The 21,726-nt window shown below is 39.5% G+C and overlaps 1 protein-coding gene across 5 annotated transcripts in view; it reads left to right on the forward strand.

Annotated features, from left to right (window-relative positions):
- The window catches only part of EXT2 (exostosin glycosyltransferase 2), a 160,738-nt gene that overhangs the window by 100,215 nt on the left and 38,797 nt on the right, over positions 1–21,726 (forward strand). For all 5 annotated transcript variants that reach the window (XR_005026155.2, XM_036891602.2, XM_057507585.1 and 2 more), the window contains 2 exons: positions 12,125–12,314; positions 20,653–20,819. Coding sequence is in view for 4 of the 5 variants with exons in the window: in XM_036891602.2 (XP_036747497.2) it covers positions 12,125–12,314; positions 20,653–20,819 (357 nt within the window). In the remaining variant the exon portion in view is untranslated. The remainder of the gene's footprint in view (positions 1–12,124; positions 12,315–20,652; positions 20,820–21,726) is intronic.

Below are 21,726 nucleotides of genomic sequence, written 5' to 3' on the forward strand. Positions count from 1 at the left end.
TAACCTCATGTTTTCCACATTTTTATCTCTGTACTGTAAGCTGGATAATTTTTTTCACATCTGTTTTGCTGTTTTCTTCAGCTGTGACCAATGTGTTTTTTACTCATTCATTGATATTTAAATTTTGGTTATTTCCAGAAGCTCTATTAATTATTTTTCAAATCCGTCTAACTGATCCTTTTTTTTCATGTTTTCAATCCATTCTTTAATAACTTTAATTATTTGAGATACTTCATATTCTCCAATTACCCAACTTTTAAATTTCTTGTAAGGTCTAATCCTGTTATTTGTCTCTGCCTGTTGCTCTGTTGTGTTGTTTCCTTATATGTTTTATGATCTGCGGATGTGAGTTTTCTGTGGAACTCTTTGCCCCCTTGGGTAAGGGGGTATTTCTCCAGAGAGTTTGTTTGTTCTTGTTTTTTTGCTTCACTACTAGGTAGGTGTTCTAGAGGTATCACAGAGGTAAATCACTTTTTAACACTGATTACTCAGTAGGAGGTTTCCATACTACACAGGTAGAGTTCATTTAAACCTCAGTCTGTGTGAGGGCTTGCCTCTATTGAACACAACCCGAACCCAAACTCAGCTTGGAAATGATCAGTGGTTTTGTTACCTCTATGTACCTCTGTGTGTTAGGGGTGATTTCCTGAACCACATTTTCACTGACTGCAGGCTTTATGTGTAAGCCTCATTTCTAGCTCCCTTACTTCCTTCTTGTGCCCAAAGCCATGTCCCTCTTCCAGCATGGACGCTAAAACCCAAACTCGACACCACCCAGCAACAGCCTCCTCCCTCCCCAGCGCATCACAGTGCCAGCCAGTTCCTGCGCCTTCAGCTGCTGTCGCAGGTTTCTCTTCACTTTTGGTCCCTGGGGAGTTCCCATTTCCTGTGACCCCAGCTATGTATTTAAGAGGATTTTTGTTACATTTTTATCTTACATTTCTGTGTGTTGTATAGCAAGAGTCTCTTGTCTGTTTCACGTCCCCAAACATATTGAACTCTTGTCCACTGTTGTCTCCCTGCTTGTTCTCTTTGCTCTTGTGGATACCTGCCCTTTTCTTTTCAGGAGGTAGCAGAAATAAAATATAGTAGACAAAACATATGCCCTATTGGAATTTCAGAGAAATTAAGAATTAAGAAACGACTACATTTTAGAGGTTATGCTTTCCAGTTTGTATCAACTTTAATGGTGGTGTTACACTCCCATCAGCTCAAAGCTTTATGAAAACTTTGGTTTTCTTGGTCATAACTGTTGGTGTTTGGGCTTTGATGTCACAAGCTATAACTTAATCTTTCCCAAGAGTTTCTGTTTCCCTAGCCAGTATAATACAGAAAACATTTTTATGCCTGGGCCAGAGAATGAGCCTCTCTTTCATACTGTCAGAATATTTCAAGTGTGGGATAGTGAGATGAAATTGTAAACTTGTTTTACGTCTCATGAGAAGTAGTTTTAAGTCACATTAACAGTCTTGAACAATTTGGATTATAGATCAGCCTTGTTTGTTTGAATCAGATAAGTTACTAGTTTTTTCATGAAGCATTTCTTTTAATATATTTATTAAGTAATAGATCCAGGGATGATGACTATGTATTTGAGTTTCATGTTCTAAGAATAATCCAAAACTTTTGTACTGTCAAACAACTGAACCATTATTTTATCAGATCAAATAAGCTCCTTGATGTGTTATTTTTGCCCCTACTTTATTGTATTCACCCATTGAATTGATTAGACAGTATCTTGAACTATCTTACCTGAGCTATATTTAGAGAAATTTATTACTTGCAGACTGATATAACTCATGAATTATTAAAAGCATCAGCATATGGAACCCGCTCTTTCCTCATTCCAAATTCTTTTAATATGGCTTATGTTGAGCCATTTAATTGGCTTCTGTCCATCCCACTTATGGAAGCTGCAGCCAGACAAGGGTTCTTATAAATGATTGGCTTCCTTTCCAAGCAAGAGGAGGATGAAATGTCATCTTTTTCCTCTACTACCTGAAAAGCAATCGGTGGCAACCCTTCCTGCTCTTCCTGACAGTAGTTTGGCTTTATAGAAGGGTGGGCATTTAGCCAAATGTGAACTTCAGTGCTATGTAAAGAAAAAAATTTAAGTAGATACAACTCAGATAATAACTAGGATTTTCAGAAAGATGTTCAAATGGATTTAACCTGTGAGCCTTCAGTAAGCTAAATATAGCTCAGAAATGTCTGAACTGCATGTTTTAGTCCCTTCTTGAGGGACTTTTAGTCCCTAACTTGAGGTTACTCACCAAATCTCTCTTTGCAGCAATTTGCTCCTCTGTAGAACTGGGTTTAGGGAGTTTTAGAATAGTGTAGCAATTAGTGGCTGATTACCAGCTACTAATCAAGGCCATTGAAAAGGACATTTTGGAATTAAACCTGAGTTCAAAACTATTTAATAAATAGTTTGACCTTGTGCTTTCTTATCTGTTTGAAATTTGTATCCTAATCTGTAAGATGGGGATATTTCTTACTTCATGGGATTATTGTGAAGTATTAATGAAGTATTTAGGAAGTAGTATAGTAAGTGGAAGTATGTACTGCTGTAAAAAGTAAAATGTTAATGTTGCTAGTATAAGGCTTTAGGAAACACAAATTTTAGAATTGGATGGGATTTTGGAGGGGAAAAGTGAAATTTATAGGAGGGTGTATTTTGTACTAGATAGGCTCCATTATGTATTTTCTGTAGTTTAGTCCGTGCAACCCACAGAGTAACTTTCTGTTAGCTCCATTCTTACAGATGAAGAAAGTGAGACTTACTCATTTTTAAGATCCCCCTCCCCATGATCCTATTTTATAAATTAAGAGATGGAGGTCTGAAGAAGTATGGTAACTTGTTTAATGCAGAGATTCTCAGTTCCTCATTCAGTCTATTATAATATACTGCCATATTCTCGTATTTTTTTTATCTTGTGCACAAACTTGGCACCAAAATTAAATAGGAAACACAATAGCATGTAATTAGATTGACGGTGTAAATATAGTAAGACCTCTGTCACTGACTTTGTGATGGGTGAGATATGCTAAATGACCTTCCCAACAGAACAACTAAAATACTGAATGATTACAAGGCAATTTTTACAACTAAAATATTAAAAGGCAATTTTAGCTTATTGCTAAGCTGGCTTAAAAGTAAGAAATTTGTTGATTCCATAAATGAAGTGAAAGTAGGTATCCTGGAAGGTGAGTGGGAGCCACAGCCTGCTTTTGCTGTGTAGATTTTTACAGAGTTTGATGATGTGGAGTTTCTACCTGATAACTGAATGAAGTAGGGGAGCAGAACTGAAAGCCTGTGGCTTGTGCAAGTTGGAGAATCTAACCAGCACTTCTCAGATGAAGCCGGTATACTCTAAGACTTATCTGAAGTGAAAGGATAAAGAAAAGTAAGTCTGTGTTGACGTCACTGTTGAGAAATAGTCATAAGCAACCTTCACATGGTTTGTGGTCCAAATTCATAGTATAAGCGTGGTCCCAAACCTTGAGAGGAGAATTTCACTGAAAGTGTCCCTGAGTTGATTAGGACCAGCAGAAGTAGACACAAACCCTCTCTTAAGGAATTCTTCTTCAATGTGGGTTGGAAATAATTCTATAAAATGAAGTGCCTAAGGAAAATAAGCAGCTTACAGTTAAAAACCACAAAACCATAAAGAAAAAAAGGCAATAGCATGAAATATCCCTGCAAGGACTTCAGATTATTACATTAAGGTAGATTATTGATTGAAAGAAATTTGTCAGAATGCAGCCCAAAGAGATGGAAAATATGAAGGAGTAATGAAGTATGTGGAGAACAGAGAGACAAGGCCCAACATATGTCTAGTTGGAGTTCTAGAGGATAAAGTAAGGGAGAATGGAAACAGACCCTTTTGAAAGGATAATAGCTTACAATTTTCCAGAATGATACCAGACCTCAGATCCAGGAAGACCAACAAACCACAAGCAGGATAGTCATAATGTAGCTGCAGTACACCAAAGAAAAAGAGAAGCTGTTAATCACATCTAGAGGAACAAGACAGAGACCAACAGTAGGAAGATTTGGCCTGCTCCAGCAGTCCTCCGATAGTCTCTACGTCTCAGTTTATTTCTATGTCAGAGTCACAGTGCCTGTTACTCCAGCCAGTACCCCCAGATGCAGCTGTCCTCATTCCAACTCCACTGTATAGAAAACTTATTTATGAACAAACTACTATAAATACGTTGTAGGAATGCTAAGTTGATAATTTGCCATCTCCTTTAGTGGAATCTGCAGCACTGAGGGGATTTCTAGCCTTTGATTTTCTTCATTGTCCATGTGTTTGTTTAATGTGAAGTCGGTGAGGCTTAGCCATCAGTGTTGTGCTTGTTTTTCAGAACAGTTATTTTTTGGAGTGAAATGAACTAAAGACATAGTGCAGCAAGTAGACTTCAGACTTGTCCCAAACCTTTTCTCTTTCTATCTAAGAGCCTGCCTAAAGATATCGTTAGGTCTCTATGATTCTTTGGTCTCCCAAGTCAGTGCATGCCCTTGAAGTGTGTTGCAAGCATTTGGGGCTATAGCGATTTAATGGTTAAGGCAACATGGGCCACATTACTGATTACCCTTTTTAAATCTCCCAGTAACCATTAACATAAATATCATCTCACCATTTTGGACAGGGGACAGCACCCTTATGCACATTAGTAACATGATGCCAACACTTAACCCGTCCATTACTGTGTTTGCTTTAAAGATCTTGCCCTATATTCATTGATAGGGAATCTGTTTGAAGCTAGAAGAGAAAGGAAAGGGTTAACTCCTTTTGGTTTTGCCCTTTGACCACTTCAGGATGAGAGGCATGATGAAATACTTTTCAAAATCTTCAGTGGAAACACATCATGCATAATTGGAGCAAAAAAGAATAAATCAAAGCTTTTTTCCTCCTTTTAGTCTATAATTCATAATTGAAACCACATTGAGGTAAGGGTTGATAACTTCAAAACAACCAAGAAAACTGCCCTTTCTATCAAGGTAGGGATAGGTGAGGCTGCTCATTAGCAGGGGCTCAGCAGCTTCTGTGTAGCAGGCCTGTCCTGTCTTCTCTTCCTCTGTTTGAATTCTCACATTTCTGCTTAGGCAAATACCTTAATTTAAACTAAATATGGTTTGACTCAAATATCTGCTTAATTCTCTTCTTGTCACGTGAAGTTATACATAGTGACATTAAGAAAAAAATCTCTGATTTAGTGAGTAATAGGAATTAAATTTTCAATCATCCTGCTTTGAGCTTAGTTTCTCCTGTCTGGAATTTAGTTGGTTTAGGTTGAAGGAGTCCTCAAGTTGGTGATGGAATATGGTTTTCCTTGCCCTTGATTTTATAATCCTCAAGTAGTTCCAGCAGGAACATTCAGGATGGATAGCAAAGGCCATTTGCTTACATTCCTCTGCTTTCTGTATGGTAGGTAACCTTGGCTAGAATGGTTTTGGTTAGGCTCATATGGGGCTACCATGACCTTTCAACTAAAAGAAAGCAAAATGAGATTGCAAGAAGGACCCAGACAGCTAAGTTTATGTGAGGTTGCCAAAAGCACACCTAATTGTTTGAGTATGAATCTGTTTCTTCAAGGAGAAAAACCCCTTTGAACTAGTAGTTGACTTTAAGTCTAGTCTCCTAAGGCCTTTTCTTCAGGGCATCTTGAATCTGAACTCCTAACTCCATCTAGTTTGTCTGCTCACTATTGGCTCATTCATCAGGACTTTCCACAATAAGCCATCTGAAAGAACTTTGCTGAAGCTAGCGATGTGAGCTGACAATTATCATGGTTACTATGGATTACTTTTATGTGATTGCAGTTTAACAATCTGGATATCTTATTGAAGTTTCTATAATGAATATTCATTGTAGGAATGAGAAATAAAGGGTAGGAGGATGAGCAAGAGATGAACAAGTATTTTGGCGAAATGCCAATACAATACTCTGTCTGAATGATACACACTTCTCTTGGTATCTCCTCCCATCTTTGAGTGAACAGTTTCACGAGCACACTTAAAAGCTGCACTGATAGCCAAGATTCCAAAGGTGCAGCTGCAGAGATGGGCTCTGCCTTTTTTCAGGTATCTATTGCCTGGTTTTGTGCCCTCTGTTGCCATGATGCAGACTTAATCAGGCCAAAGAATTAATTGCCAGCATTGTTCGCCTTTTCCTTGGCAGAAGGCAGAGTCTTGAGTAAATTATGGAGATTTAAATTTGCTTGATTTCCTGTAGAAAGTGGGGTCAAGAGGTCCCAGACTATAGAACACTCTCTTTGGTCAGCCAGCAGGAGGTCGGTTCTTAAAGGTATTTCTGAGGTGACTAAATGCGTTTTTGAAATATCCTTTCCCAGTAAGTTTTTTCTCTAGGGGCTAGTTTGTTGACCTTACCCCAGTGGAGTAGAGTGTCTGTTTGAAGGCATACATCCAATTAAAGCTGCCTTTCTCCATACTGTCACTGTGCTCCAAAGGCCAATGGGATTGTGTTTGTGGAGGGAAAAGCAATTGGCACAGAAATTGCAGATCAGCATTTCCAACTTTTGACCATTTGAAATAGGGCATAAAGGTAGCCATGTGAATTTATCAGTAAAACAGTACTCAGGAAAAGGACATTTCAAAAGAAATCCACAAAAAGCTAATTATATGCCTTAAAAAACCTTGTTATACCCGGTTTTTCATGATGTGGCTTCAGCCTGTCTGACGTTTGAGTTCCTCTCATTCCTTCCCTCCTCCTAGCTGCTGTATCGTGGTTGGAGTCTATTCCTGTCCTGGAAGCATGTCTAAGCATGTGCTGCAGAGTGTGCCCTTGGGCTTCTTCGGCCAGCACTCTGCTGCTTATCCCTGCAAACTACTCAAGGGCCGGCCCCCCTGCCCACCCAGGAGTTGGAGGTGACTGCGGACCTCTAGTCCCCCAGGACTTCAGTACCTTGTTTTAGTACTTGTTATTTTGTGTTGCAGTTTGTCCTTGTACCTGGCTGTCTTCCCCACCGGATTATGAGCATTTTGAGGGAAGGGATTGTATTTGTCTTTGCATCTTTAACACTGTTCTAGGATTATGGCATATACTCAGGAATTGTTGACTGAATAAGCAGCATCAGAAATAGTATTGATAGGAATGATCACTGAATTGCTAATATCAGTGTTTTAGCAGGCAAGAAGACTATGAACTGGGGAGAGCTGGAAGTTTTTTGTATTTGTTTTAAACTACTGTTCATAGAGTTCTGTGTTGAGCCATCTGCAAAATGCTTTTGTGCAAAATCTCATTTAGTCATCATCATCCCAGAAAATAGGTACTATCATGCTCCTCAGTTTACAGATGAGGAGGTAACTACTGTAGGAGTAGCTTCACGTACCACAAAACTAGTAAATGGCAGGGCCCAGATTCAAACTCTGTTGTGTACCCTAATCCCACTTCTTCAGAATACTTAGCACAATAAGATTCTTGGTAAGTACTTTAAAATGAATACACTAACTTGGAAATCATTTCAGACCTCATGATGTCACTCATTTCTGTGTCTGTCAGCCATTGATGTCCACACAGAAAGAGGACAACCTGAGAAAGAGTACGACCTGGATCATGTGGGTTTAACTTACTCATTTGTAAAGTTTTTCTTGAGTAGTGCTAGGCACTGTGCTGGGCACTGGGTGTTACAACAGCTATGGCTCCCACTTTCATGGAGCTTTCAAGATGGTTAAAATATAAAGAATAGGAGGGAAAAGAGAAAATCATGAAAATAAAAGCAGTGTATTTGGAGAGGAAGTGGAGGTAGAGAATCTAGGGAAACCAGGATCCTAACTCCTGATAAGGTACAGGTAGAGAAGAAGGATTTTTGTTTAGAATTCTTGGTGCTGGAAGGAACCTCACCACTGCTTAGGCTATCCTCTCCCCCACTTTTGAGCCATGTGGAAAGTAAAGCCTAGAGGAATTGTTACTCCCACAAGATCAGCCATTGGCTACCATTTATCAAATGCTTATACATGTCAGGTACTTTACATACATTATATAATTTACTTTTATCAATGACAAATATTACAGGTTGTTAAGCAAATTTAAAAAGTGTTAATAATTAAGGTAATTGTGTTAAGCAACACTACCTAGAAAGTGGTAGCATTGTTACAATTTTATAGGTATGGAAACTGAAGTGTGTGAGCAGTTTACTTTGCTTAGCTCACACAAGCTGCCAAGTGAAAATCTGCATTCAGATTAAAGGACCTATGATTCCAAATCTGACCCCAAACATGCCGACTCACTTTCTGAAGTCATTTGCTTTGCTTGCCTAGAGTAAAGCATCAAGCCTGTAGCATAGTGAATATATATGCTCAGCAGCTTGTATATGTCCTCTCTGCTTATCTCAAAATCTGTATTTTATGGGAAAGTGTTGGAAAGATTTCAGCCCTTGTTATGCACCTTTCCATGCTGTCTCCTCATTATGCTGCCTTTTCTGCCTCTGCAGTTTTCAAGCCCTGTTTGGTATGCAACTGAATAGTGTGGAAAAACTGAACACCAAGACAAGTTACTGTCTGCCTGCCACTCCCTCCCCACCCCCATTGCTCCTTCCTCTTCTCTCCCCCTTATGGACATCTGCTTCCAGAGTGGAGCTGGCCCTCCATGAGAGCAGACCTGTCCTCTCCAGACACTCGGGTTCCTTCTCCTTGGCTGCACCTTGAGATGAGAGCTGTGGTGCTTTTTGGGGTGCTTCTGTTTAAATTCCAAGGGATTTGTTTTCTGAACCAAGCCTTGCATCTCTCAGGGAATTTTCCTCTCCTTTTAATGTCATAAAGGCATTCAAGTGTATTGGCATTCCCTGCTTCTCCCAAAGAACAGACCTCATTTTGTTAGAGTTTTAATAGTTTTTCCTTCTGTGTTAGAGGTGTATTTACCTTTTTAAATTTATGTACTTCCTTTGTGTCAGTGTTATATACTTGGTGTGTTTTATTCCATGTGCCCTCTGAAATTAGACTGTTTGGAGTGGGCTCTTGCTTATTGGCTCAGATTTTATTATCAAGGATAAAGAACTTTCAGAACTTTTGTGTCAGAGAAGAGCTAGAAATAATAAACTCTGGAGTTCCCCACAGTTCCAGTTGTCAGAGTCTATAAAATGGTGATACTTATTCTGGACTCAAGAGTGGGAGGGCATGAACCACCCCCATCTGGTGTTGTGGAGTCAGAAGGTTTGGGTCTCACTTCCATCTCTTATAATTATGTAACCTTGAACATCATTAACTCTGCCTGCCTTCCTCCCTCCCTCCCTCCCTCTGTCCTTCCCTCCTTCCCTTCCTTCCTAATAAAGCAAATGATTAGATGTTATTCTCTACTTCTAATCCTACAGTCTCATCAGCTGTAAAATGAGAGTAATAACTATATCTTAGGAGTTGTTGTGAGGCTCAAATGAGATAATAATGAGTAAAGCACAGTGCCTAACACTTAGAAGTCTCAGCTATCTTTCAACATCACACATTCAATTATTTTGCACATGCTTTAAAACATTTTTTTTCTTTTCCACTTAAAAGGTGTTTTCCAAGCATAACAGAGTGTGGTTTGGGAGGAGTAGATGAGTGGGTTGGGATGGTGATGGCAGAGAGACCATGAACCTTAGGGTTTAACTGTTAACTTCAGCACAGGGCTTCTTATGATGTAGTCTCTGTTAAAGAAAGATATGAAGAACAAGATTTGGCTTAAAAAACCAGTAAGAGGTTCCTACAAATGTAATCAGATGCTAGGGTACAAATACTAAAGTCCAGGCACTTACCTAAGACTACAGCTTTATCGTGGAAACAAAGTCAGCATTGAGAAGATAGCCTTTCTTACTGTGCCTCTTGGTTGTGAAGTATAATTATGGCCTGTTGTGGACATTTTGGCTGTAATATCCTGATTACATTAGGACTCCAGGAATCCCATTCAGTCTCCTTGAGTTCCCATCCCATGTGTAACCCATGTGTTTGTATACATTTCCTGTCCCACACTGTTACATCTGGCAAACAGCTGTTGTCATATATGTGACGATGGCTGTCCATCAGTGGTATGGATGGGGTTTGATGGGGACCTTGGGAATCACAGAGTATGAAAGACTCAAGGAAGTGTAAGCAGCCAGAGTAACATATAGGACATTTAATTTTCAGCCATCATCTGGCAAAGATGAAGGTCCTGGGCTTTTCATATAACAACATATGAATGTAAATTTAATTAATGCTACTGAAGTGTATACTTAAAAATGGTTACAGTGGCAAATATTTTACCATAGTTTTTAAAAATTAATATAATATACCAAAAACCATTATATACTTTAAATGATATGAATTATATCTCAATAAAGAAATTTAAAAATAAGAATGTTTTAACATTCTTTTCCTATTATCAGTGTAAAAATATTTCCTTACTTGCTGCATTAAAATTTTTAAAAATATTTTAATGATAGCAAAGAAACTGAATTTCCTTTATTACTTTTAAGCAGTATTTTGAAAAAATTTCAAACTTTCAGAGAAGTTGTGAGAATTATATAGTAAACTGCTTGTCACCCAGATACACATAATTTATTTATCTGTACTCTTTATTTCCAGTGTCATAAGAGATGTACTTTGATGTGGCAGTGGTTTTTCTTTCATTGATTTGTTTTCTTTTCTGTTTTTGTCTTACTTATTTTCATTCAATGTGCTGATTACTTATTGGGCCTTTTAATCTGGAAATTAATGTCTCTCACATCTTCTGTTCTCATAATTTATTAAATTTCTTAGTTGGTTTCATTTCTTCCACATTTTGTGTTTCCTTTTTCAAGAACCTCCTATTAGATGGTTGTTGGACCTCCTAGATTTTCTCATCTTTTCTATCCTGTTTTTCATCTTTGTCTTTTTGCTTACCAGACTCTGGAATATGTTAGTTATCTTTATGTTTCAATCCTGCCTTATAAGAGAGTTTTAAGCTATCATATTTTTAACATCTAGAAGTTCTTTCCTATTCTTTGATAAATCTTTTAAATAAAAATAACAACGTGTTATTTCATGGATGAAAAAATCTTTCTCTGAGGATGTAATTTGTTGTTGATGTTGTTTTAATTTCCTTCTGCTACTTCTGTTGTCTCTCTTTCCTCCAAGTTCCTGTTTTTTCTGTTTATTTCGTCTCTGTCATTCGTGCTGAAGATGTTCTTGAAATATCTGTGATTCTACGATCTGTTCATGATTAAGAGGGAAGCACTAAAAACCTGATCAGAAGTTCTGTGTGTGAGGACAAGCTTACTGCTTGGGGCCTCCGCTGTAAGATGATGGAGTGCCCAGCTAGCTGCAGGGCTGCCAACGTTTAGGGAACTGGAGGGTGAAGAAGGCTGTAGGGCTCATCATTCAGATAAATGACTTTAACCTGTGTTTCCCTCTCAACTCTGTCCCTTTTTTTGTGTCTGGAGCTTGAGGTTCCTCAGAGGATAAACTTCCCTTCTCCGGCTGGGGTGGTGAAGAAGTTTTCTGGCTGAGTGGGAGGGAGACGGGAAGGTTCGTGAATCTGGGTCTCTTTTGCTGCTTATACGTATTTTTAACCAGTCCCCCTGCTTTCAACCCTACCCCTCCTCTCCCTTCATGAGACACCCACTGAGCTCCATTCCTGACCCTCTGCTGCATTCAGCAGCGTGAGCCTGTTTGCCTGGCTTGTGCCCTGCATGGAGAGCCTTAGGTTTCAGTGTGCTCTCTGCTCTGTCACCACTTCTCCAGCTTTAAGAAACTTAGTCTTTAAGAAACATGTTAAAACTGTTCACCAGCTGTTGTTGCCTCTTCTCCCATCTCATTGTCATTGTAGTTTTGTAGCTTGTATCTATTAACTGTCATTTTAGTGCTTTTGGGGAAGGAATGGAGACAAATGCCTGTGTTTAATCTGCCATGTTTAACTAGAAATCTCTTCACAGCAGCAGAAATTCTCTGCTCCTTTTTCAGTGGTATCAGAGCCAATGTTAATTAAAGTCAATGTAAATTTTGAGGAGAGGGAGGATGACTTTCAACAGTTGCTTAACTCTTGGATTGGTCATGGTAAGAGCTGCCAAACATTCCTTGTTCAGGTATACTGGTAATGTTGGGAAAGAGATCAACCCCAGTGTTGCTAGATCCTGCTCTGACCCACATTAATCTCTTCTCTTACAGAAGTGGAGCAGTGTGAGCAACCCACTCTTCCTCCCACTAATACCACCCCAGTCTCAAGGCTTCACAGCCATCGTCCTCACCTATGACAGAGTGGAAAGCCTTTTCCGGGTCATCACTGAAGTGTCCAAAGTGCCCAGTCTATCCAAGCTGCTGGTCGTCTGGAATAATCAGAATAAAAACCCTCCAGAAGGTAAGAAGAGTGGGAAAATAGTGTGTTCAGGAAAGGCCTGATTTGGGCATTAGTGCAGCTCTCAGGTGGGATGATTTTGGATGGCCAAATTATTTGTGTCTTTGTTTTAAATGAATTTTCTTGCTTTGTCCACAAAGCTATTTCTGAGGCAGCATGACCCCAATTTTCTCAGTCATCTCATTCTTGTTCTAGGGTGGCCCATTTAACTCAAGCCCATGGCATGCTCTGTAGCCACAAGTGTTTGAGGGCTTAGGAATCGATAGGATCAAAGACCCTCAGCCTTGGGAAAACAGATCTCAGCTTTCTTCAGCCATCTGAACTGATTTGTTTACATGAAAACTCAGTTTAAAAGGCATTAGTTTTCTCCTTCCTTATCTCTGCTTCTTCATAAAAAAAGGATGGCCTCACCTCCAGTGGGGAAAGTCAGCAAAGCAGCCCTCTCCAGGCTTTGAATCAGCTCCTTAAAGTGAGCACTTTTGGAAGTTCCCGTGGGCTCTTCCTTAATCACTTTGTTTCTTGCCTTGAGCAGTCCTGTAATCTGTGGGCTGGCAGCTAGGGTTGAGGACTCTTTGATTAATTGGATTTGTTTTTAATTCAGGATTCATAGAGTATGTTCCACCTGCATTTAGTTTCTCATTCAGTCTGTCTATTACTGATCCTAATCCCAGGGACTTCAAAGCTCTGGCCCTTTATAGCCTATTAAAGCCAGGAAGTTTCTGATGGATTAGAGCAAAGAATGAGTTTGAAGTTTGTAATGTGCACCACTATCACGGATAAAGTCTAGTTTATTGCCTGACAGTAGTATCTGCACTTTTTATGGCTATTCCCTTTTAATTGGTTATACTGAAGTCAGGATAGTCAATTCTGGAAACTACCAGTAATACATCTGTAGTTTAGGCTACAAAAACGTATTTCTGTCGGGCAAATTACAATTTTGCCTCAAGAAAATTCTTTAGTTCCTCTTGAGACATTTAAAACTTTTACTTAGTGGGATTTTGGTCCTCTGAGAGAATTATATGCTTTCTTTTTGGACTTAGAGAGCCAAGGTTTGAGAAAACAAAATAGCTATTTTAAATGAAGGTCCTATATTATGCCTTGAAGCATACTGCATGTTTTCCTAATTTTTTTATGCCAAGTGTTTTTTTCCTCCCAACATCTCATGTTCTGGGTTTCTGTTTTGTTTGTTTGACTCTCAGTAAAGGAGAAAGAGAAGGGTAAAATAAAAAGGAAGGTGTTGGCACATCATCTATGAAAGAAGAGGAAGAGACAGGAAGAAAGGAAGGAGAAGGCAGGGAACATGCAGGAGCTGTAGGGGTTGTGGGAGGGCCTCTCCCAGTGGGCTTGGCTTCCTCAGTGCTGGTGCCTTTCCCGGAGTGAAGGGTGTCAGGTGGCGCCGTGCACAACTTTGCTCACGGTGTCATGTTCTAAGAAGGAAGGCTGTGCATCCCTCATGGATCTGGAATAGCCCATGGTGTCATACTGCATTCACATATGCATTTGCTCCTAAACATAAAGACCACCAGCCTTCAGAGAGAGCCTCTCAGCCTCCCCTCTCTACTTCCCACCCCACTTCCTATCCATATAGGCAAATTCTGGTGCTAAATGCAAAAGAGGCTTTTTAAGAAACCTCGGTTAGTCACTTTGAGCTTAAGATGAGTTATTTATTGTATATTTGAGTCAGTTATTTTGGGCAAGTATTGTAGCAAACTATGAGAAAGGAGAAATATTTTTCTTCTGTCTTGGTCTAAGCCTCTACATTGGTGTATCTAAAAGCAATAGTTAAAACCTAGGTTTTAGTAGGGCAGTCAGTTTTAATTTTTGGTAGACCCTACTAAAATGTAGTGGTTAATTTTATGACCAAGAGTTTAGCTTTTTTTTTGAAATATTTTGGCTCTAGGGAGGAAAGAGAACCCTCAACTGATGAGGCCCTAGTTTTGACACGTTTAGAGACTGAACCAGCTTTTCTCTAATAGTGGTTTTTGGGTCTGGGCTCTGGTGCTGGTGATATGGTTATTTGGGGAGAACATGAACCATGTTCTGTGGGGTATTTGTTTGGTTGGTAAATGGGGCTGTCATGTCAGGCCCTCATGCCAGCAAAGGCATCTGATTTTTTATGTATGGCATTAGTAACATATATATATATTTAAAAACCAAGTCCAAGGCTTTGAAACAGTAGAGGCAAAAGTGATGTTTCTCACTTTCTCTACATTTACTAAAATAAATATTATGGTCAACATGTCTGCTGCTGGAAGAATTAGAGTAGCAGAAGTCCTCCCCCCACACATACTTTTTTTCACTCTCCAATTCGACTAGTTTTTTCTTTTTGGTTACATTTAAGTCTAAATTGCTGGGTTTTTTGAAGTTTAAGTAAATACTTAGACTAAGCAATAGAAATTTCCAGTGAGCTTTCATCACATTGGTTTTGAGCTCTGTCAGAAAAAAGGGCAAGCCGCTGCCTTCCTCCTCAATTCTTCAGTTTTCAGGCCTGTTGGATATAGAGGTTATTGGCTTGGCCCCTGTCCTCAGTCTGAAGGAAGCTGTTAACATTGTGCATTTCAGATAGGTTTAACTCAGCCTTCTGTTTTAACTGATTTCAATTTTAAATTTGAATTGATCTCAGGACCTCCCTAGCTTCAGGTAGTGACTTCTTATAGTTCTTTGTAGGCAGGACGGGATTGTCTGAACAGGATCAGGATGGTCAACTCAGAAGAGGCAACAGAGAAGTAAAATCAGCGTCTACCGTCTTTTTGAGCTGAATTCTGAATATATGGGAATTAGGGTCATATATCCAGCTGTACACCAAGCAGCTTGATCACTCCTGAAGTGAGTTCAAGGTTTATGTGGTAATAATCTGATCGCTTATTTTGTGGACCTGTGGTTGTGTTTATGACAGTGATTTCCGGGATGGGTTTGGGGTCATCTCCAGTCAACCTGAACATTTTGTGGTGCCTTTGCCAAATTGGAGAAAAATTCTCTTTGCTTACATCTCTGTTGGCATCCAACATGAAAAAGACCATTAATCAATACACATATTTTAGAAGCTTTAACACAAGGAGTCCTTTTTCTCCCTTGAGCTGAACTAAGTTCATAACTGTGAAGTTGTTTTTCATAAATTCAGTGTGCTTGAAAAATCTCATTTTTCAAGGACTGCTTTGTGTGAATGGAAAGTGACATTTTTATTTTGCCACTTACCGATTCACAGGATGACATACAAGACAAAAAGACATGCTGTTTCATTTAGAATTTAAAGGAATAAGGAAAAAGGCCCTGGCTGGGCTAAGCAATGGAATTAGAGCCTGAAGATCTCTGGCCATGAGACTGTTTCCTTCAGCATCCTGAGGGCTCACCCTATATCCTTCTGTCTATACATTTTTAAGTTATCAGTAGAGAAATGAAATTCTTAAGACATTACAAGAATCATTTGTGATGATGATAATGATCCGATGTTATTATAGCCATGTACTGTGTACCTTTTATATCCCAGAAATAAGACCTGTGCTAAGTGCTTTATACATATCATCCCAGTCCTTATGACAAACCTGCAAAGAAGCTGTTACTATCCCCATTTTCCAAAGGTGAAACTCAAATTACGTGAGTAATTTGGCTGAATCACTAAGCTGCAAATGGCAGAGCCAGAAATAAACACAGGTCTTTCTGGATCCAAAGCTTGTGCCCTTTGTACTAAGCCCTACTGTATCTATTTAGATTATCATTTAGCAGTGGGACAATCCTCATGCTTTGCCAGTTATCTGATTTGGGATTATGTTGAAAAACTAGGTCCTTGCCAAAGACTCAAAAAGAGATAGAGAAAGTATATCTCTTACTTTGAAAATACTAATGGAAAGAAAAAAAAGGCTTTATTCTTTCTCTCCTATATTCTTTCCTACCTCATGCTCTGTCCTAATTTTTAAAATAGAATCGAAATCCTATATAGGAATTCCCTGCCTTAGGGCAGTAAGTAACTATAATGTTTATTTGATTGCTGCCCTCCACAGAAGGGATGGTAAAACCCAAGAGAGTGGTGGTTCTCTCTTGGGGGCCTATTTCATTTGAAAATGTGAAAACAAGAAACAGGGAATTTTTGGAGTTCTGACTTGTGGTAATGATGGTTCATAGACAACTGGACATTGGGACGGAAACTCGTTTTGCCAAAGCTGACTTTGGGCTTCAAAAGCCTAACTCAGAACAGGTAAAAATAATCACATTTCCAAAAACCACCATGATTCATTCTGCTTTGTCATTTGAACCCCATTTCATCCTCTTTGGTCTTCATCACTCTCTAAAAAGTCCCCATCAGAGACTTTATAAGTTAGTTCTTCATGGGCCTTGTCTCAAGTAATTCTTTGGATATATACAGGCAAATAATACAGAAAGCTGTAGTGGGTTGAACATGCTGTACACACTCTGCAGGCAGAAGTCCAAGTCTCCTCCAGGGTAGAGGAGTGTTTATACTTAACAAAAGCAGCTAGCCTATTTTCTATACCTATTGCAGAAAAGAAGAGCTGTTTCTTACCTTGTAAAATGAACATGGCAAAAGTTCCAAGCTTTTTTGTTTCATTGGTGTGTTAGATTTTCTCAGTACTAGAGGATTAATGGCAGGGATTTTGTTTAAAGGAAATACAAGCTGAGGGCATGCCACTTGGTTGTCAGATTAATGAATCAGATTGAACATATACCACTTTGCTACCACTTACCTAAAGTAAAAAAAAAAAATCCTTTGATTCTATAAATAGGTAAGAACTTCCAAGGGAAAGCACAGGTAGCATTTAGTGGGTGTCTGCCATGGGTTCATGTTCAGTCTCATGGTCAGTCATGAGAAGGTGGTGTTCACTCCGTCTTCACAGTCAAAGAAACAGGCTCACAGTAATTGACTTGTTGAAGATCATATGGCTAGTAAGGGGTACACCTGGGATTCAAAACTTTCCAAAGACTGTGATATTTCCATGATACATTACTGCCTCATGTGATCTGAGGACCTCAGAGGCATCTTGTTTGGTCTGTCATCTGATGTTTAGTAGAAATCTGAGTCTTACTACATTTCAAGTAAAAGGGCACATTGTGTTGCTTAAGGTATTTCATTCCATCTTAACACAGTTTATACCATCAGAAGAATCTTGTCTATTTTGAGCCTAAATAAATTTCCCCATGACTTTCACTCAGCTCTTGGTCATGGTTCTAACTTGAGAGGCCACAGAGAACAATTCCCCTTTTGTCTTACAACCCTTCTGATATCCCTAGTGGACAGTCAAGGTCCAGGTAGGAAACAGAAACCACATAGTAACTTGAACAGGAAAAGTTTAATATAAAGAATTATTAACTAGTAATAGGAGATTAGTGACTAAGGGGTAAAACAGACTCTAAAGATTACAGGAAATAAATTCGAGAGAGCCCCTTCTCCAGTTAAGTCAGAGATTCAGACCTTGTTGGAGACAGTGTGACTGTAGCCCACTGCCTGGTGAAGTTTGCTGAGGTGCCACAGCCAAGTCTGTATGCAAGAAAGCAGTTGCCCTCTTAGATACCCATGGAATTCAACAGGAAGCTGCCCAGAGAGTATTATTGAACTTGCTGGGGGAACATGAAGCTCACCCCAAATCACCTGTGGGGAGAACTTAAGCTGAATTGCTTTTGCAGATATTGGCAGAACTTGCTGGGAAGCTGCCTGCAGAGGTGTGGTTGAACTCACTGAGAAGCTGGTTGAGTATCTGCAGAACCTGCTAGAAGCTGCCCCTTGGGGTGCCACTTAAACTTACTGGGGATAAGTGCCACTGGCCAAGTACTGAGGCACACAGAGCCAGGAGGAAAAGCCCCTTCTTCCAGAAATGTCCTTCCAGCACCCTCTACTGGTAGAGCTTAACATTGTGCCAGCAGGCAAATGTTTACAAGGATCCAGTTCCAGTTGCACAAATAGGGCAATGAAGGGTGAAATTGAAGTTGAGAGGCTGTAAATTGACAACTGGCGCTTTTAGTTTGTTTGAACATTCTATAGAAATCCTGGATTCAAGTACCTACGCTATCTTCTTAACTCCTCTCAAACTATTTTCCAGTTTGTTGGTAATTTTCTCATATTGTGATACTCAGATCTGAACATGAAGTCTGTTATAGAGGTTCTCAAAGTGTGGTCTAGGGATCCCTGGACACCCCTGAGATCACTTTGGGGGGTGGTCTGCAAGGTTGAAATTATTTTCATAATAATATGGTCACCTCCCTTTCCCACTCTTTTATTCCTTCATAGTGGATAGTGAAGCTTTCCAGAGGCAACGTGGGATGACATCATCTCTCTAATGACTATGGAATGTGTGCTTCTGTATTCTTGTGTTTTAAAATTTGTGATTTCTCATATAATAAGTTGTGTATGTGTATATCTCATAAACAAAATCTCTTTTGGGTTCTCAACAATTTTCAAGAGCACAGAGGAGTCGTGACACCAAAAAGTTTGAGAACCACTGTTCTAGTAGGTAGGGCTACAACCTCTTTCATTTTAGATATTACAATTAATTTATGTTTTTTAAGGATTTGGACAGATTCATGACAGGAATTTTATTGTTCGGAGGAGGGAGTAGGAAGCAGACAGGAGTAAGGATGATTGTTGGAGAAAATATTGAACTTCATTGTTTTGTTCCAGATCTAGAGGAGCATGAGATTTTTCAAACTACAGTAAATACTACGGGTTCCATTTGGTCTTGGATACTAAACAGACTTGAAATACTAACCTTATCATATATTCTGTAATCCCAGCCAAATTACTTAACCTCTCTGAACCTTGTATATACTACTTGGTAAATAATTCTGCCCCACAGAGCTCTCAGGATGAAATGACATTGCATTTATAAAGTGTCTGGCATATACTATAGAAATCCTGGACTATGAAGATAGTGCAGGTACTTGAATCCAGGATTTCTGTACGATGCCAGTTGCTTTATTAAGGTTCCCTTCTCTCTCACTCTTTTTATTCTTACTCTGAGAAGTGACTTGCCCAAGACCCCATAGATAATACAGAACTCAGGTTCCCAGTTTCTCAGTCCTCTGCCCACCTATTTATTCCAAAGATATCTATTGGTTATCTAATTTTATGCCAAGAATGAAACTAATTACCTGTTGTTATTGATTAAAAGACAGTGGCTTGTAGGATCATTTCTTTGGTCTCTGGTTCAGTCTATTCCCAAACATGCTTCTTTTGGAGTTGACCACTCTTTTAGGCTCTGTGCTTATTAAAGACTGAATATCTTTCTTAATTATAGGGCCTCTCACTTGCACAGGCTTCTTCCAAGACCCTTATAGTGTCCCAACAATGTGCTACATGGATCTGTTGTAAAATATATAGAAATAACATCTTTCATCTGCAGTCAGTTAAGAGAGCCTTTTTCCCTTCTGATGTTCCCTCTGTCATACTTCTCTTCAGTTCAGTGACTTTGGAGTGGACACAGGCATTTTTGGTATTCAAAACCCACAAAAACTCGATCTTTCCACAATTACATGATGGACTTTTTGGAAGCAGTATGATACCTAGCTTTCCTATTCTCATTTGACAAATGTTGATGTATGGATATGGGTACTGTACCAAAATAGTACTAATTTCGTGCTATGCTGAATGCAACATTTAAAAATAAGGAACCTGTGGTTGAATTGCTTCAGTCATTTCCAAGTAGAATGGGATAAAAATGTAAGGCAAGTCATGGGTTGGTGTTTTTTCAGTATATTAGAAAATCCCACATAATTGGACCTAGAAATTTGATATTTACTCTGTAAATTGGTCTTGAGGAGAAACCAAATGCAGTGGATCAGCAGTGAGGGACTATCGCAGGGATAAAGTGCTAAGTGAAGAGACCATGCTCACTTAGACAGTAGCATTGATAGCTGCCTGTGATGGCATTCTGAGGTGGGCACGTTGGAGCAGACATCTTCAGCATAAGCATTGTATTTCCTGGCGGAGCTGAGGCAGGTTTTGACTTGGGGTGTCCCTGCCTGACAGTACATTGCAGAGGTGGCAGTTTTCTGGAGTTAAACAGTGGACCTGAGAGGGAGCAGTCCAGACTCACTTTTTGTGCTGTGATCTTGGCCAAGTCATTCTGCTTCCCTCTCTCTCTCTCAACTGTGAGTTGGTTATTGACAGTATTGAGTAGTTCGTAGTACTGTAAGAACTTAAAGAGGATGGAAATATTTATGATATAGAATATTATAAAAAGGCACTTGTAAGACTCTCCCCTTGCACAGTTCAGTGTGTGGATTTAATGAGAGCCACAGACGGAAGCTGATCCATCTCATTTGTGATGTGACGCTTTCACCACATAAGCTCACAAAATTTAGAAATGTAATAAATACCCTTATTTATTTTTTTCAGACTCTCTCTGGCCCAAAATCCGGGTTCCATTAAAAGTTGTGAGGACTGCTGAAAACAAGTTGAGTAACCGTTTCTTCCCTTATGATGAAATTGAGACAGAGGCTGTTCTGGCTATTGATGACGATATCATTATGCTGACCTCTGATGAGCTGCAGTTTGGTTATGAGGTAAGGAGGAGTTAAGCAGTGTATTTACATATTCAATATTTATTGCCTTTCCTAATAAAGAGTATTATATTACATTCCCTAACATCATAACTTCTAAACTCTTGTATAGAGTTGAAAGCTGTGCATGCAAGTGTGGGTTATGAAGCTGTTCTATGAAGCTTTGGGGAAACCGTATTCCAAAATGACACCTATGCCCTCCACTAATTTTGGGAACTCCCAAGGAGAATCCCAGGAGACATTTTCAAACGAGCATCTATAGCATTTAACAAGCACTTAATTGATGTCTCCTTGAATATCACTCCCCCTGACTCAGGCAGCCAGCATGGCAACAATAAAAACATCAGTAAGTGAAGAAGCTGGCGACACTGACAGACGGAAAGCAGACCCTGTTGATGGCTTTCTTTTTGCGTTTTAAGTGGAGAGGCTGGCTGCCTGTCTTTAGGGAGAGGCATTCTCTATCACAGTTCATTCAGTGCGGCTGATGGATTAGGCTGGGTTCAAGGGTTAAGTATGGAGACCAGTAAAGGTCTCCCCAGGGGAAAGTGCCAGAGCCAAGGCCTGGTGAAAAGCAATAGGAATTGATGAGCTCTGTCAGAGAGGATGTACGTGAGATGCATGACGGCGACAGCCCGAGGCCCGGCTACAGGGCCTAATGGTGGCATTAGACCTAAGCTAAACAGAGTGTATAAATCAATTAGCTGCAGCTGGTACAAGGGAAAGTGGTGAAATTTGTCCCCTATAGTTATCCTGCCTTTGGGAGAGAGGTAACCGTCTTTAGTTGACTCAGAATTTGTTGAATTTGATGTTCTAAGAAATCATAAAATTTTGTTAAATGAAGCCATATTTGGTATGTATATAAAGAAATATATATATTCTCCCCTTTAAATTAAAAGTGGATTTTAAGGGG

Source organism: Manis pentadactyla, chromosome 9 (genome assembly GCF_030020395.1).
Source record: "Manis pentadactyla isolate mManPen7 chromosome 9, mManPen7.hap1, whole genome shotgun sequence".
Taxonomy (NCBI): Eukaryota; Metazoa; Chordata; class Mammalia; order Pholidota; family Manidae; genus Manis; species Manis pentadactyla.